The sequence below is a fragment of the Melanerpes formicivorus genome, unplaced genomic scaffold (genome assembly GCF_026170545.1).
Source record: "Melanerpes formicivorus ecotype bairdi unplaced genomic scaffold, bMelFor1.0.p_v2 SCAF_8, whole genome shotgun sequence".
NCBI lineage: Eukaryota > Metazoa > Chordata > Aves > Piciformes > Picidae > Melanerpes > Melanerpes formicivorus.
The window spans coordinates 14953513-14971735 of record NW_027142360.1 but is presented as its reverse complement, the minus strand read 5'-3'; the positions used below and the strand labels follow the sequence as shown (position 1 = coordinate 14971735).

The 18223-nt window shown below is 38.7% G+C and overlaps 2 protein-coding genes across 4 annotated transcripts in view; one reads left to right on the top strand and one right to left on the bottom strand.

Annotated features, from left to right (window-relative positions):
* The first annotated feature begins 501 nt into the window (after positions 1-501).
* On the top strand, positions 502-11804 carry SYCP3 (synaptonemal complex protein 3). Its single transcript, XM_068142251.1, has 9 exons — positions 502-597; positions 1524-1727; positions 3363-3438; positions 4728-4762; positions 7363-7480; positions 8074-8173; positions 8953-9051; positions 11466-11570; positions 11714-11804. Exons 2-9 carry the CDS (start codon positions 1601-1603, stop codon positions 11765-11767), a joined length of 714 nt encoding a protein of 237 aa, XP_067998352.1. The 5' UTR covers positions 502-597; positions 1524-1600; the 3' UTR covers positions 11768-11804.
* The window catches only part of CHPT1 (choline phosphotransferase 1), a 21734-nt gene continuing 15214 nt past the window's right edge, over positions 11704-18223 (bottom strand). Inside the window, exons 5-9 of one of the 3 annotated variants that reach the window (XM_068142248.1) lie at positions 17410-17541; positions 16881-17039; positions 15676-15801; positions 15167-15277; positions 11706-11793 (exon numbers count right to left, since the gene is read on the bottom strand). In XM_068142248.1, the coding sequence (XP_067998349.1) occupies positions 11749-11793; positions 15167-15277; positions 15676-15801; positions 16881-17039; positions 17410-17541 (573 nt within the window). In that variant the 3' untranslated portion in view covers positions 11706-11748. Of the gene's footprint in view, positions 11794-14094; positions 15278-15675; positions 15802-16880; positions 17040-17409; positions 17542-18223 lie in introns of those variants that run through there. The other 2 variants (XM_068142250.1, XM_068142249.1) reach the window with 2 other exon arrangements.

Sequence of the window (18223 nt, the reverse complement as noted above, 5' to 3'; positions counted from 1 at the left end):
TAAGAGCCGGAAGGATGTTACGTAAACTTAGTGAGAAGCTTTCACTTAAAATCACTCCTAAACTCTGTGTGCACAGTACTTGGGGGGAAAAAGAGCAAGTGAAGCAGGATAAGATGCAAATGGTATTGTGGTGACCACTAAGCACCCATTCTCCCACTCCCTCCTGCCAGCAGGATGGAGGAAGTTGGAAAAGCAAGAAAAACCTGTGGGTCAACATAAAGTCAGTTTAATAAGCGAAGGGGGAGAAATCACACAAAACCAGGTGCTACAGAGTGAGATCGTGAGATACTCTGCCTCCCAAAAGCAGATGAATTCCCAAACAGCCTCTGAGCAACAGCCACCTTGGAAAGACCAAAACACACAGCTTTTACTGCGGAGTGTGCTGTTGCATAGCATGGACTGACTCTTCAGTCACTTCAGGTCAGCAGTCATAGATATGTGTCCCCCGCTCACCCTGCTCCTGGCTGGAGTGGCAGCTCCAGTGCAGGCCTTACCAAGTGCTATTTTGTCACCAGTATAAAATGCAGCAACATGGGAGCTGCTTTGAGGTAAAGTTACCTCGACCCCTGCCAGATGCAATAGAAACTTAAGGAGAGAGTAAGTAAAATTCAACAAACAGTTGAGGTTAGTGAAAACATTGAAAATTGAAATTGTGTTAGGGTTGTTTCAATTTAGATTTTTGTATTTGGTCTTCCTAAGTAAGGCACAGACTACCTGGCTGAGGGCAGAAAATCTGAAACAGAAACCATGTAGTTTGTAAAACTAATCTGGAGAAACACTGCCTGTTTCCATAGGCGGTGAAAAATTCTTCTACATCCATCAGAACAACCTCCTATGCTTGGGTTTTGGTGGCCCGAATGAGAAATTAAAGCCATTTTCCTAGAACAAAGTGTAAGACCAGATCAGAGCATTGAAATTCAAACTAGTTTAATGCTGAACCTGCCCGACAGGCTGGCCTGGCCCGGCCCGGCCCGGCCCGCTCTTACCGCTTCTGAGTACCCCGTGGGGGGTGTTGCTGCCCGTGCGCCCCCTGCCTTTTGTGAGGGCCGCCCGGCTTCCCGCCTTTTTCCCGGGGCGGGAGCGGCTGAATCTGGGACTGCGACTTGTCTCAGCTCTGCCTTTCTCTCGCCCGGGAGAGGGGCAAGGGGTGACCAAGGAAGCGTGAGGGCTGCGACTGCGAGTGAAGGGTTTGGGACTGAGCAGTCTACTCCTTGCTGCTGGTGGGTCCCCACCGTGTGAGGCAGCAGCGCAAAGGTGAGACAGTGGGAATGGACAAGAGGCCATCGGAGGGCAGAGGGAGAGGGAGGAAAGGTTGGGGCGGAGAGTAGGGAACGGGTTCGATACCCTGGTGCCTTCATCCTTTGACACCCCAGCGGCCTGCCTCAGAAATCTGTTGTGGCCGTGCTGTGTTGCAGCCCTAAGTCTCCCCTGCGGCTTGAGATAGAAGCAGGTGGACTCCCATGATGAGAAGCCCCACACAAACTCACAGAAGTACTGGTGTATTTTGCATCTGTCTTTGGCAGGGTGAAAAGAGGACACCAGTTTCTTGGAGAAATCGTTGTTAAATACACAAGATATTTGAGTAGGAAGAACACCTATTATGGCACCATCAGGAAGAAAGCATGGAGGAAAAGCCGGTAAACCAGCACAGGAACATCGAGCCTTACCTGCTTATGACTTCGAGGAAAGAAAAGAGCTCAGTGGATCAGAGGAAGATGTTAGAGAAGGTGCTCATGTGATATTTTTGTTTGTTTAACGTGAAGGTTATAGTATTTCTGATTGAACAGAAATGAAGGCACTTCCCTGTTAGCATGGTTCACGTTTGTGACTGCTCGCCTCCGTTCTGTTAGATAGGCTAATAGAATAGCTCTGTATGGTCTACTACTATGTCTTAAAATTATAGATGGACTCTTCAGCAGAGTAGGATTTTGTTACATGATTTTGTTGCCTTATTTTAATGCTATATCCTTCCATCACCTGGCTGCCTGTAACACTGTCAGATCAGAATAGAACAGGAGAGCTCTGCTTGCTTGTATGGAGCGCTGAGTTGGATAGGGGAGTTGGGAGGCTTAATGCTGTCAGGGTTAAGAGTACTTCATGAAGAATTTGAACCAAAGAAAATAAAAGAGGAAGAAGCAGAGAAAGCTGAGGAAAAAAAGAAAATTCAAGAAAGGCATTGTTGTTTCATTTTGAGGGTGTGTCAGAAAAAAAAAGGACTTGGTTTAAAATGCAGTTCTCATTCATCATGATCATTTTTTGTGAAGTTTGATGAAACTCCATTTCCTGATTTTGTCTAAGCAGGTATCTCAGGGTTTATTTCTCTTAATACCTCCTATCCTTCATTTGTTCAGACTAAATTATCCCTGCCCAGTTAACAGAAATCTGATAGTCAAAGATTTATGTATTTTTTAAAAAGAATATAATTATCTATATGTGATTTTGCCTGTTTAAAGGTCAGAGTACACAATTTCAGTATTTCTTTTAAAAACTACATTCTTACCAATTGGACTTTTGCAATCTTTATTGATACCTTTCCCGTGGTTGATACATTGTGAGTTGGGAGTAAGTGCCTGTTGAATTTCTTCTGTCTTGCCTTTCTCCACCTTGTGCTGTCCTGGGGTCAGTCTGCAAGGTGTCCAGAGAAGGGCAACAGAGCTGGGGAGGGGTCTGGAGCACAGCCCTGTGAGGAGAGGCTGAGGGAGCTGGGGTTGCTTAGCCTGGAGAAGAGGAGGCTCAGGGGAGACCTTCTTGCTCTCTCCAACTCCCTGAAGGGAGGTTGTAGCCAGGTGGGGGTTGGTCTCTTCTCCCAGGCACCCAGCACCAGAACAAGAGGACACAGTCTGAAGCTGTGCCAGGGGAAGTTTAGGCTGGAGGTGAGGAGAAAGTTCTTCCAGAAAGAGTAATTGGCCATTGGAATGTGCTGCTCAGGGAGGTGGTGGAGTCCCCATCCCTGGAGGTGTTCAAGAGGGGATTGGATGTGGCACTTGGAGCCATGGTTTAGTTGTCAGGAGGTGTTGGGTGACAGGTTGGGCCTGATGATCTTTGAGGTCTTTTCCAACCTTATTGATTCTATTCTATTCTATTCTATGATTCTAAGGCTCTAGTGGGAGCCAAAAAGCTGGTTGAGACCAGCCTAGAGGAACTCAAGGCAGTGCCAGCTCCAATCTAGTCTTGCAGAGTAATTTACTACCGTCTGTCAGCTCGAGATTCAAAGTTTGGAGCTGCATATGTTATGGATGGGAACTGAGACCCATGAGACACGTTCAGAGAAGTAGCATTACAGAAAAATTACACTTTCAATAACTCAAATGACATCCCCAAAATAAAAGCTATTTTTGTAACTTTTTGAAATTTGTATTGAGGTGAAACACCAGTAACGGACAAGCATGGAAAGAAGAGACCTTTGGTGAATACTCATGCGGTTGCAGATGATGTGGGGTAAGATTAGGATTTTACTTAGTTATTATTTTTCAAAATAAGCAAGTTTTAAATAAGTACCAATTTACATGTTTTGCTTGGTTGGTTTTCTTTTGCTTGTCTGTTTGTTTTAGTGTTTGATTCAAAAAGCAGGTGACAATACAGGAGTGTCATGGGTTTAGCCAGGACAAGTACCTATAGGCAAAAAATGTTATATTTTAAAATGAGTAATTCTGCAGTTTCCATGTAGATACTTTTGAACATGCATTAAAAATTATATACTTGATTGAGTTCTTAAAATTCTTTCAAAAGGTGATGTATGTTTCCTACTGTGTTCCTATTACATAGTTTCCAGGGAGGTGGTTGAGTCACCATCACTGGAGGTGTTTAGGAAGAGACTTGATGGGGTGCTTGGTGCCATGGTTTAATTGATTAGATAGTGTTGGATGATAGGTTGGACTCAGTGATCTCAAAGGTCTCTTCCAACCTGGTCTGGTCTGGTCTGGTCTGGTCTGGTCTATTCTATTCTATTCCATTCCATTCCATTCCATTCCATTCCATTCCATTCCATTCCATTCCATTCCATTCTATTCTACATTGGTGATAATTTTTTTCTCTCTGATATTAGTTGTTTGAAGACATTAGAAATACTTCAAGTGATCAAACTATCACATGAAAAATAAATTACTTTTGCAGCTAAATCTTACCAAATTCAGGTTTTGGTAGGTTTGGGAGTGGGTTTTTTGTTGTTGTTGTTGTTTTTCTTCACTCTTCTAAAAAGAAAGTGATGTCCTGTAGAGCCAATGCTATAAACATTTGCTTTACCTACCATGTGTCTTTTCTGCCTTCCACACAAATGTTATCATCTTAAAGGTGTTGTAAAAACAATCGTGATACTATTTGTCATGGATTTTTCTTACTGTGCCAGTCATGCTAACTATGATGGATTTGTTTTCATTTGATATTCCAAATACCTTTTGTGCTTTCTTTTTTTTGTTTTGTTTAAGGAATGTTCACTTTTATTTACTGTTATCTCTCACTCAAGGCCATTTAAATGCCTAATGCTGCCTTTTTACTGGGGAGTAAATTAACTAGATTACTCTAGTAAATTTCTTTTAAGGCAATTGCTTCTAAAAGAGAGACCTCTCCCAGCAGGAGAAAAGGAATGTCATTGTTTATCTTGCAGAACAGTAGTAGCTCTTTCCAAGTAATAGGCACACAAATAAACTTAGTTTTAAGCATATTTAACAAGTCTTTATTCTAAAGTCAGAAAATGGACAAAAAAAAAAATTTTAAACACTCTTTTGTAGGGGTGAAGTACAGAATATGCTGGAGAGATTTGGAGGTAAGTATGTTTACATTCTAATAAATTAAAAGGCAGTTTATGCTTAAGCTGCAGAATTGCTGTAATTCCTTACCATTCCTTACCTGCCCATGGCAGGGCAGTTGGATTAGATGACCTCTAAGATCTCTTCCAGCCTAAGCCATTCTATGATTAAATAAATTTCAAGATTTACATAAAGTGAGTAGTCTTTGTAGCACTTTCATAATTTCTGAAAAAAAAAACCAATAAACAAACAAAAACCCCCCAACCAACCTGCTCATTTTCAGAAGTTATATCTAAGTAGAGGAAAGAGAATTAATAAAAGGGAATAACTGAATATCAAATGAGATTTATTAGTGAAGATGATTACAAAGGAAAAAAGGAAGTATTCACAGGTTCTTTTGACAGTTCCAATTACAAGATGAAGTTTGAGAGGTACTGTTTATATTGTAGAGGAAAGGGACAGTATGAGTTAGGTGTTCTTAATTTTTTGTTGCGATGACATAGAAGAGACTGGGTATTGCGATACTTGAGTGAAAAATGAGAGGCAAGTAGAAGTTAACATAAGCAGTTAAATGGGACAAATAGTTCAATTCTAGACAAGGAATTTTGGAAGTAGACTGTAGTTGCAATACAGAATGAGCTAGAGAGTAGACTGTACTCTGTACTCTTCAGAAATGCAAAGAGGGAATCAGTAGAAAAGAGTAATAATTTCATCAGTCAGTAAGAAGAATAGAAGTTTCTAGAAGAGCTAAAGAATGAGAGTAAGTAATGCAAGTCATCTAGTGATGAGAGATTTATGCATGTTGCCCAGTTGGATTTAGTTCAGTCATAATCACATCCTCAGATGGCTTTACTTACACTTAAATTTCCAGGGGGAATGGTTTTAAGATGCAGGGAAGTAGGCTCAGACTGTATCTTAAGAACAAGTTCCTCGGTACAAGAGTGGTGAGACTCTGGAATAGATTGCCCAGGGAAGTTGTGGATGCCTCCTCCCTGGCGGTGTTCAAGGCCAAGTTGGATGGGGCCTTGAGCAGCGAGTCTAGTTGAGAGGCTTCCCTGCCCATGGCAGGGAGATTGGAGTATATGATCTGTAGGGTCCCCTTCAACCTAAGCTATTCTGTGGTTCATTGGATACTTAATAGCTGATTAGTACTTTCATTGTGTGTACAAGAAGGTGCTGTAAAGTCATTACTTTCATGTAAATTGTAAGGTGGAAGAGAAGTTCAAGCAATTCCCTAATCAATTAATCTATTAATTGCTGCTAAAATACATATTAGAATGCTTTTGTAGATGTAGCAAACTAGATAGGAGGATGATTTTGGTGTTGAAAAGCTAGGATTGTTTGTTTTTGAAGACTCAAAAGTAGCATGGAAGTAAGGATAATAAATAGATAGAGAGAGGATGCTGTCACCTCAAAAATAATAGGTTTGGCATTATCAGGGACAGATGCTTCAGCAGAGTGGAGAGAGGTTTGACAGATGTTTCCTGAAATGTACAGTGATTTGTATTGCTGTGTTGACCTTAAGGTGTGACTTGCTGGATTTTCAAATGTAAATTAATGCGAAACATCACATTACAGCAACTTACATTAACAACTTACATTCACATAAACACTTCTAAACTTTCTCCAAAATATGAAAAATATCTTGTCATTCATTCAATATGTTCACAGTAAGAGTAATCACATGCTACCTTTATTTATAAATGTAAGTAATCTGGCTATTACTCTGGAACAGGTGGTTTTTCTGGAAAAAATAAATAAAAATGTGTCAGCATAACTAAATTCCTTGAAGGTCTGCAAACTCTGAGCTGGCATCACAGTCCTGCAGCTGAACTAGTGAGGATTTTTCACAGAATCACAGAATTTCAGGGGCTGGAAGGGACCTTGAAAGATCATCTAGTCCAACTGCCCTGTCAAAGCAGGATTTTTATTGTGTTACATAGAATCCTAGTGGTTGGAAAGGACCTCTGGAAATTGAGTCCAACCTCCCTGCCAAAGCAGGGTCATCCAGAGCGTATCACACAGGAATGCGTTCAGACAGGTCTTGAAAGTCTCTAGAGGAGACTGCAACCTCTCTGGACAACCTGTTACAGTTCTCTGTCACCCATGCAATAAAGTTTTCCCATGTGTTGAGGTGGAATTTCCTGTGTTTGTTTGTATCCATTGCCCCTCATTCTGTCACACAGGACACCATTAAAGAGACATCATTAGATACTAGAGAAAAGAACATGTCTGTATGCAATGAGGTTTGTGCAAGGTATCCCTGTCTTTGACTGAAGCATTTACAGATTGTGAGATACACAGTGTGAACTGATGTTGTGCTTTTGGTATTGCAAGCATGTATGTATGCTTCTTGTATGATGGTATGTTAGCTGTCCATGTTGAGCCATAATAATCAGTAGGGGGTCCCATGAGACTGTGTGGAAGGAACTGATTTAACTGTACATAATGGAAACACTGAAGCTAAACACAGCAGTCAAGAGCCTGGATCATGTTAGCTTCTTTCCACTAGAACTCACCCCATTTACTTCTCCCAAGCATCACTCATCAGCTTTTTTAATAAAAGGCACAGTGTATCTTAGTATGCATAATTTCAAAGTATTCTTTGTTTTTTTAGCTGACATTAACAAGGCTCTCTTAGCAAAGAGGAAAAGATTAGAGATGTATACTAAAGCCTCACTCAAAACCAGTAACCAGAAGATAGAACACGTTTGGAAAATGCAGCAAGACCAACGGTAACATTTACCTTTGTTTTTCCAAACTTGTGAAGTCAAATTCGTTTTTGTGTTACAGCATGGATAGTTAAACAGCCAGTAATGTATCTAATAGCTAAGTATTTCCTCAGGTCTTCTTGTTTCTGCTGCCTCAAGCTGTGTCCACATGGTTAAATTGACACTAGTAGTTTAGCATAGTGCTGATTTGAATGGAGAAACAGAAACTTAAGATTTGGAATTTTAAGAGCATGGTATCTTAAAGAGATAGTTTTACTTTTACTTTATGGAAAATTGCCCTTGGTTTTCTTTTTGTCTTTTTATTTTTTCTTCCGTTGGAATTTCCTGATAGTTAGGAACAAAAGTTGTAAATTTTTTTTAACCTGAGTTTTGTGTATGAGTGCTGTCTCCTTATATAACCCACACTGACACAGGAAGTGTGTGTGTCTATGCGTGTTCAGTTTTTCACAACATACTCAGGCTCAGCTGTCAGAACAGACTGTTTCTTCAATTATGCCAGCTCATTTTATTCTGCTCCATATATGTGTTGAACCTTGAAGCTTTCCTTGTCATTTTTCATAGCATTTGTCATACTTACGGCCGGTATCTGTTTATAGGTCGAAGCTCAATCATGAGTTCTCCCAGCAGTTCCTGAATTTATTTCAGCAATGGGATGTAGATTTGCAGAAAGCAGAGGAGCAGGAAGAAAAACTGGTGGTGGGTTTTGATCTCGACATGAGTTTTGTGGCGTTTTCGCAGGGAGGGAATATTGTTTTGACACTCAAGAAATGTGGAAACACTTTATGCAGTGTAAACCAACATATGATTGTTTGCCTCTTGATTAAATTCAAGTTTGGTGGCTCTCAACATTTAAATTTTTAAGTTTTGAAATGTATTTTAAGGTGGAGTGCATTTCTAAATTTCACTGGAAGTTTATAAATGGCAGTAAGTGATGCCAGCATACAGTTTGACAAAAGCCAAGAGCATTTATAGAGAAGGAAGACGTGTACTGTTTCTGTGCATCCCGTCTTTGGGTTCAGAGAACACAGGAATAAAGTAGTTGTCTTTTAGCATGCACTGCTTAAAAATATGCCTGTATATGATAAATGCATGAGAATTTGATCACTAAAATAGGGTACAAACTGTATAATGCTATGTAGTAACTTGTTGCTGCATCTCTAGTCCCAATGCATTTGCAAGTTTTGCTGCTCCCTAGGCACCGGTTTCCTGGGATATCCTCAAGAACTGTGTTGAACAGCAGTCTTTGTAGGATCTCAAGTGGATAATTCAGGTCATAAGGGACCTCAGGACACACTCAGGGCTTAGTTCAATCTTTAGTCTTTCCTTCATTAATGAGAATAGGGCCGAGATCTATTACATAACCCAGATTTCCAGTGAAGGCATAGTTTCTGATTCTGATGAACGATGTTAGTGTTGCCGCCCAAGCACTTTTGATTAACTAATGAAATTATATTTTTCTTTTGCTTCTGCTTCAGAATGTGTTTCGTCAGCAACAAAAAGTTTTTCAACAGGCAAGAATAGTTCAAACTCAGAGACTGAAAACCATTAAGCAACTCTATGAGCATTTCTTAAAGGTACACATTTTTTTTCCTTAGAGGGCAAGTATTATATCACATAAGAAAGTTGTATTAATTCAACCTTTATGAAATAGAGATTTAAGGTTCATTTAAGGACAGTACCAGCCTTGCATGAATAGTATCTTTCCCTCACTTGTTAAGAACATGGCTTGTCCTCTCCACACATGTATACACACTGCATATTTAATAAATGAATTGGTTAAATGTATTCTCACAGGGATCTGCTTACCCATTTCAGGTATTTAACCATAACCCTTACAGCACACTTCCTAAACAGAACACAGTTAGGTACCAATTTAAAGGTTATATAGGTCAGTTAAATCATGAGGACTTTAATTATTCCTTTAGATTTTTTAAATTGATTTTTAAAAAGGTGAAACTGGACAATCTATTAAAAATACATCTTAGGCTGCAATTTATTGGTTTTATTACTGCTGTCAGGTGCATCCCTCATAATGAGAGTTAGATACCAATTTTTTTCTGTCATTAACCTTTCCAGCTATTACTCTTCATGTATGGAAGGTGAAACTTAAAGTAAATTAATTGTATTTGCCTTAAAATCAGAGCTCCAGTTAAAGCTCCCTTAACCTCTTTGTAAACAGTATTCATTAGAAAGGGTTTTCCTTTCTGTAACCTAGTATTCAAGGTAAGCATTCACTAAAACATCAACAGAAAGAATGTGATGGAAATGGTGATTTATAGTGAAAACAGGCCCAGCTGGATGGTTATGCAATTTGTCTTGTTTAACTCTACTGATGCTTTATGTGTATTTTGTGTACTTGCTGGGAGCCCCTGTAAACACCATTGTTTGGGACAGTGCTTACAAAGATAATCTATTTTATACACATGATGTATACTGATCAATTGTGCTGTTTTGCCTTCCATTTTACATGAAGAACAAACCCACTTTATTCCCAGAATTTCTGTCTTCCACTGTTTTCTAAGTAAGGTATCAGAAACTGAAAATGTGAGAAAACCCTGAATGTCTGGGTTTGCAATGAATGCAGAGGTCATAAAAGCAATACAACAGAATCACTGAAGGACTAAGGTTGGAATGGACCTCTGGAAGTTGTCTGGCCAGCAGGTGGTACAGCAAGTCTACCTACAGTCAGTTGGCTTTTAGTATCTTCGGAGATGGCCCACAAATGCCCAGCCTGCACCAGCACTTGTTCATGCTCACAGTAAAAGTTTCCCAATGTTTCAGTTTGTGCCTGTTGCCTCTGGTCTTGTCACTAGGCACCTCAACCCCAGCTCTATCTTCTTTGCACCCTCTCCTTTAGATATTTATGTCTGCATTGGTAAGGTTGCCCCAGAGCCTTCCCTTCTCTGGGTTCCAGCTCTCAGCCTTTCTTCATAGGAGAAACACTCCTGTCCCTTAATCATCTTCACAGCTGTTTGGTGGGCTCTCTCCAGTATGTCTGTTTCTCCTGAACTCTGCAACATTCCTGCTGGCAACATTCCTCCTGATGCAGCCTAGGGGGGTGTTCGCTTTCTTTGTGGCAAGGGCACAATGTTAGTTCATATTCAACTTGGTGTCCACTAGGACCCTCAGATTCTTTTTTTGCCAAGCTCCTTTCCAGCTTGTGGGTGCCTCTGTATTTACTCCTATGTGGGGTAAATCAAGCCTGACAATTTCTGACAAACCTTCATTTCTGTTCAAATCATTCTATAACTGATTCCCTTTTGAAGTTTCAGGTAGCTGTATATTTGGTTAGGTTGTGGGTGATTTGCTAGTAGCTTCAAGAAACAAATGTGAGATCCATTTAAGATAATTGAAATTTACAGATGATATTATGGAAGCATTAATAACTGTTTGAAAATGTAAAAAAAAATCATCAGAGACTTCATACTATTATTTTGATTTTCCTCCTAAAAGAAGGTCAAAGGTCAAAATCAAGCCTCAAATAAGCTTAACTAAATACATGTCAAGGAAAATACAACTACACAGAGTTAGGCATTATGTGAAAAGGGAAGATAACCAGTGACCTTTACTTGGCTTATTTGGGGCCAAATGTGCAGAGAATCAAATTTAAGGGCGTTTATTATAGTCCTTACCTTGAGTCTCCAGTCTTGCTATAACACTAAATCTCTATCATTCCCAACATATCTATTTAATCTTTTCTTGTAGAACTCTTGTCTTTACTGAAATATAGGCCTAGCTGAGACCTCACAGCTGCTGAGTGGAGGGGACCATTTCCTTCACACTGTCTGTAATGTTTGAACAGGAATGTAGAATGGAGTACAAAGTCCTGTACCATGCGTGTCAAGCTCGTGACAAAATTCATCAATTATCAGTGACCCTTGCTATTGTAAAAATTAAATTGCAATCTGAGTCATGGTTTGCTTGGTTTTTTTTTAAATTAACCCTTTGACATTGAACAGTTCTAAATTAAGATTATTCTTAACTTCAGAGCATAGAAGAGCTGGAGAAGACCAGTGAAAATCTTCTAGTTGGTGCACAAAGTGAACTTCGCAAAGAAATGGCAATGTTGCAGAAGAAGATTATGATGGACACCGTAAGTATTAGATCTCTGACAAAGTTAGCTAAACGCAAAAATAGAACATTCTATAAAAATGTCATTTGACACTCATTTAATTAGCTCAAAGGAATCATATTGATATGGCATTTGTTCAGTGTTATCTCCTTTTCTTGTAACAGCAACAGCAGGAGATGGCAACTGTTCGCAAGTCTCTTCAGTCCATGTTATTCTGATGGCTCACTGGAGAAACAACTTGTACCTATGTAACATGATACAAGTACAGGCATTAGCCATGGAGAAGTATGTTAAGATTTAAATGTTTTAAAGTTCCTATTAACTAATCCTTTCATGGATTGTTCTAATCTTCTTGTATGAACATGTATTAATAAATATATTACTTTGGGGGTTCTGGACCCCAAACCATTCACTGTCTGTCCAATTAATCTTTAGCTATTTAATACTTCAAATAGCATTGGAATGTTTAAATTGTTTTTTATTTGTTAATGCCAAATTGTAACAATGGGACACATTACTGAAAAATTAATTATCCAGATTTTACATAGTAACTTTAGGCACACTGTGCAAATAGAAGCATTTTTCAGAAGCTGTAGACTTCTAAGATTTTCATCATTTCAACATTTAACCTGCTCCTATACCAGCAGTTATAAAAGTTCACAGAGTGTGACATAGCTCGTGCAAGATTATTTCATGCTGATACTATTGTAAATTAATTTTTTAACTTTTTGTTAGGCTGGCATTGTAATGACTATGTACTAGTAAGAGATTGATGAACTGCTGTAATTCATGCAAAAAGCAGATTTCTTTTGTTGAATGATGAGCTGTCATAGCTTTATATGACACCTGCTCAAGTAATATGCGTAAGTTTTAATTTGGCTTAGTGTATATAGTACTTGCAGAACCACTGTTAGAAGTAAAATAGCTATTGTTATATTCAAGTTACTATGGTTCTCAGATGTCAAAGGCATGTAAAGTTATTTTGGTTGGAAAAGACCTTTAAGATCACTGAATCCAACCATTACCTAACTCTACCAAGTCTGGTGCTAAACCATGTCCTTTAGCACCACCATTTCTGCATCCTTTAAACACCTCCAGGGAAGGGGATTCAACCACCTCCCCAGGGAGCCTATTCCAGTATGTCAAATATTACCTTTTGCAATTCCAGATGATTAGCACTTATAGAGAGGCCTAAGTTTTGAGGATAAAGCATTTCATGTGTCTCATTACAGTAAATTGGTGTCAATTCAACACTCAGCTCATACAGTTTGTTTTTACAGAAAGCCATTATGCCTCAATATCCACTTTTACAGATTAGGTAGTTCCTAACATATTTAATGCTTACATTTAATACAATTATGGATAAAACAAAAGCCATCCACACAGCCACTCACACAAATGTGATGTTTTTCATAACAATGTATTTCAAAACCAGTCCTTACAGATTCTTCTCCTCAGCTTACTAGCACTTCTTACTCCAAGTCAAGTAATTTGCTTTTGGGAGTTCTGGGAGCCAGATTAGGGATGGCTGACTTAAAGAAACTTCAGCTATTAGGCTGCAACTGAAGCTGAACAAGCAAATGGTACAGATCTCTTTTGTTCTGCATCTAAGACTCAGGGAGGAAGCAAACACACAAGTTACATTGCTAGAATGATCCTAGTTTGTAACTGTGCTGCTGAGTCTAAGCCCTCTAAGGATGATGAGATGATGCTATGAAATGCAGTTAACAGTGCCTACTTCCTATCTTCAGTACTAGGTTGTTAGTATTGACTCAAGTTTCTGATTTTATTAGTATTGCCTCATACTTTTGCCTTTCTGACAGATTTCTTCATTAGTTTCCTATCATGCACACACCTCAATCATATCCTTAAAACTACTTATACCTACTGGTACATGACATGTTTTTTGAGCATTCTGAGGAATCAAACCTTCTCACTCTAAAAAAAAGATGCCTATATCTTTTCAGCAGACAAACTGAAATGGTCTTTATCATCTATTTGTCCACAGCCTATGCTCAGACTAAATTCATGGGCAGATGCTGTGTCTTTCACAGTCTCAAACATGAGTAGCAGGATTAATTTGGAATTCATGTGAGTGACTTAGAATGCTAGCCGTGTGGTGATTACTGTTGCAGTTACCCAAATTCTTAGGCAGGAGTGTGGTAGGTGGCACTTTATTCCCCCTAAGTTTAGCAGACAATACACCATTTCTAAAGTTCCCTGAGCACCTCAGGAAGTCTTTTTTGAATTAATGTGCAGCTGGAAAGCTGCAATGATAATATTTTAAGAACAAACCATAGCATTCTTTATTGTACAGTTCAGGAAGGACTTTATACAGCTCAGCTACATACCAGCAACTGAAAGTGGTAACCAACACTTACATTCAAAAGCTTTTTACAAAAATCATATTCCAAGGGTACCTCTTCAAATGAGCCTAAGCTTACTGGGTTTGTGTACAAGTCATGATTTGCTCATACAGATACTACTTTTATTCAGCTTTTCTCTAATGCCAACAGCCCTTTTGCTAGCCACATTATGTTAGTCAGTGGGTCTGTTTTTAAAAGAAAGAGAAAAGCTGATAGTGGGCCTGACTTTGTTTTCTGGAGAGTTTTACTATACAGTCGGGTTTAGTTCCATGCAGTTTTGGTTGGATAAAGTACAGTGATAGCTACAAGACAAATTAGATAGGTAAGGTATGCAGTAATAACAAACATACTTCAGAGGGAATTAATTGTGGGTGGGATGCATTGTCACAGTCAATCACAGTCATTTAAGTTTATCAATGAACTTTGTCATTTCACAGATGTAAGTTAAGGTAGGTAAAGTTAGCCTATAGTCTAGATAATGAGTACAATGAGGCAAACCTTATTATGGGCACAAAACCAGAACCTGACCTTGAAGGAAAAGATAAGCTACCACTATTTATTAACAGTAAGTTATATACTTAGGTCTTAGAGAATGCATGAATCCTAAAGGCACTCGTAACAGTATATTGAAATAGAAGAAATTTTTTCTCAGCTATACCTCCTTCATCCAACTGATTCAGTACCCTGTTCTTTAGAAACCAGAACAGATTGAGTGGTTTTACCTCATGGATGCCTCATTTTACCAGTCTTAATAATGCAGTACTGTATTCATTGATACTTCTGACTACCAATTCACAACAGTTCCAAGAACATTAAGAAACTAACTCTAGAAGATTAGTTACTTGCTCTAGGGAAAGTAAGATCCCTCTTAGAGTTCTGGTTGGTAGCACTCTGGTTTGCAGTCTACATTCAGCAGACCAGAAGTACAGAATTAAGGTTTCCTAACAGGAAATGGCAAAAGTTTCAAATGTGGTGTTCATGGTACAAAATAGCAGCTGCAATGTCTAGAACACAGGGGAGAAATAATATATCCTGGTTCAAAAGTAGGACTTTGTATTTAGTAATTCTAACAGCTGGTAGTCTCTGGCATAGAGTGAGCTTTCTCATAAAACTCTTAAAAAAGAAAAAAAAGCTTAATGTGTCTTCCAAAAGTATGTTAAAAAAAAAAAGAGTCTGCTCTTCATTCAGCATTCCCCTAACAGCTTCTTCTCTTGTCCTTGACCTATTTAATCAGTCATTATGATTTTGAACCTGTTCAGGAGCTTGATGAGATGAAATTCTGAAGACATGTATATGAAGATGAGCAGCAATCTGCAGGCATACACCAGTGGCATATCTCAGCATATCAATCAAGGATATGAACTTCAAAAAAACAAAACAGAACAGGTTAAAAAGAAAATCTATAGATTTTTAATTGTTCCTACTCTAAATTAATTTATACTTTAATCTAACCAAGAGAAGTTTAGCAAGCTTTTCAATATGTAGTGGCCTATTTTAGAAGAAAACAAAAAAAAACCCCACCCAAAACACCAACAAACAAAAAACCCAAACCCAACTAGTATTAAACACTTAAAAAGTCTGATAAACAAATGTTGTTAGTCTGCAGTTAGCAGAGTAACTTAAGTCACCTGAACTAAATGTTCAGATCTGTAAATTTACTTTCACATCTCTGCTCCAAGGAAACACAGCCATCCAGAACAACCTTGGACTCCATTCCTTTCAGTATGCTCCACAAGAAAAGTGTAAAAAGGAGTGCCTACCAATGCTATCCATAGAACAATGTATTCATCAATGAAACTGTTGAAGTATTGGTCCAAAAACAGAAGTCCTGGCCCAATAAATGCAGTCTCCTGAAGACAGATTTCACTTTTTGTCATGTGAGCCACCTATATTTAAAAAAAAAAAAGAAGAAAAAAAGGAGATAGGCAGCAGTGCACCACTGCAAGATAAGATAACCACCAGAACCTCTCCACCTTAGTTCTGAAAGGTCATGATGACATCCTGATGTCCTTACCCAGCAACACTCTGCTCTCTCTGGCTCGAGAAGCAATCAGCAGGCAAGCCAAGGGCTTCATAAACACTTCAGGGCCTGCTGATCCCTGACAGTTTCTTTCCAAGTGACCAAGTAACCTCTTTCCAGGTTATTCAATCAATATGTAGCACTTTAATCAGTGGTAACAGCTGTTTGAATTATCAGTTAGGATGTTTTTATTATATAAGAAATGAGTACACATCCTTCAATGTTCTTTCAGAATAACGTTACATCTATAGCACAGCATTTTAGATAACTGCAGGGTTCCCCACTGTTTTTTCAGTGCTGCTGTGCTTTCTGAAAATGAATACTACTTGCCTGAAAAACTGTTCACAAGTCTAGCTAGAAAATGTTTGCCTTACTTAGCCAAAGGCCAGCTAAAACTAAGGTTTTTGCTTACTTTACTTGACTTGTTTTCACAGTTTAGTGGAGATTCTTTACAGAATGAACAAGAGAAGAAGAAAGATTACTGTGGACAATCTTTTCTCCTTCCCTTGCCTTGATCCTTCCATATTCCATTCTTAGAGACAGGGCAGATATGATGAGGTTTTTAATTGCAACAGCAGTAAAAATAGAAAAGTGTATCTATTTTAATTATTAAATTCCTATTTAAGATAATTAAATCAGAAGTCACAGCACTGTTAGTATAGCTTGAGAGACCATACTTACACTGAAGGCAGACAGTTCTAGGAGTAAATTAAACAGAACGAAGTTCTAACCAATACATTCAGCAGTAATTATGTGTTTGCATCAGTGCCATCTATAAGCTCAGTGTAGGAGCATGAGCCTCATTCACTGTCTTGATCATAATGAAACTGGTAATACAGTAGCACAGTAGAACGGGAAAACTTGCCATGCTCACTGATCCAGCAAGTGTTAAGCCAAAAACCAGTTTAGTTTTAGGAACTTTAGGACTGAAACAAGATTCCTTACCACCAACTTCTGTGAGATTTTAGCATTCACAAATCCAAATGTCAAGACATACAGGCAAGAATGCTTTTCAAACAGCTGAGTTGCAGACTTTTTATAAATCATAACAGCCAATGTGATAAGTAGTCCAATGTGCAGGGCTGGTGAAAGAACACTTGTTCCCTGAAATACAAATGGACAGAAAATTTGCCTTAGGCATTAGTCACATCACAAGGTCCAGATTTTATACATATATCAAATCCCATTAAACAAAACCAGAGTTGTCAAAACTCAGGGAAAGCCCACTAGCATTATCCTTTGCAGTGACCACTAATCAACTTTGTAAGAAAATTTATAGCTGGTTTCTGCAACAGAAGAAATCCAATAACAGGCAGAGAGAAGCCAGATAATGAAGTCTTTGCTTTAGCCACCCACCACTCATGTGCTTGTCTGCTTAAACACTAAACAGATAAAATCCTTGAGATCACTTGACATTCAGTAAATTATGGGCATAAGTTACTGAAATCTCACTCAGCTTTTTAAAGCAACTTACTGCTATTGTAGATCCATTCTTTCCAACCCCTCCACCAAATATGACACGGAAGTAATTGAAAAAAGAAAGTGCTGTTCCACACAGTATGCCAAAAACTGCCAAGAACTTCAGTTCTAAGCCCACCAAAGGCACCTTTGCAGGAAAAACAACAGAAAGATATTAGAAGTTAACACCTTTTTCAAGAAGTGATTGAAAAAAAAAAAGCCTACTGACACCTCCTGAACAGGTTTTTTTATTTGAACTCACTTTCCTGGGAACAAGCTCAAGAGGACAGTGTTTGGAATTTGTTTCCTTACTAAGGAGACAAATTCCTTTGTAATGTTTAAACTCAGCTTTTGAGTACTTAAGTCCTGGTCTAGAAATTCTGATGGGTCTTACTGTGTTTGTCCTTATGATGTCCTTCACATATTTTTACTACATAAGCAAAAACTTGACACAGACTGCTTTATCACCAAAGCATGGGGGAGGGGGCTGTGTGTGGGGAAGGGATAGTTCCTTCTATTTCACTGGGTAACACAACACTGAACCACAGGAAACACAAACACCATCTGCCTGCTTTGTATTTTGGAACTTGCTGCTTGTACGCTGTATCTTTGCCTTTAGAATAGTCTCCAGATACAAATTGTAATTAAGCAGTTACCCCTCAGAATCAATTGCAGTTTCAAGGAAACTTCCAAAGGCAGCAGAGGATTTAAAAAGAAGTAGCAATAAATTGAAACCATTGACTATATTTTTGAGAGTATCTTGAGGTACAGCATAACTACCGCCGATTTTAATACTGAAATAAAATCAATCATAATTCGAGTCTAATGCA

Bases quoted from the DNA above. Each gene is read 5' to 3' on its own strand.
- SYCP3 (XM_068142251.1), top strand. From the start codon at position 1,601: ATGGCACCATCAGGAAGAAAGCATGGAGGAAAAGCCGGTAAACCAGCA. The intron at 3,439-4,727 runs GTAAGATTAGGA...ACTCTTTTGTAG, and splicing joins GCGGTTGCAGATGATGTGGG to GGGTGAAGTACAGAATATGC. The intron at 11,571-11,713 runs GTAAGTATTAGA...TTCTTGTAACAG, and splicing joins AGAAGATTATGATGGACACC to CAACAGCAGGAGATGGCAAC.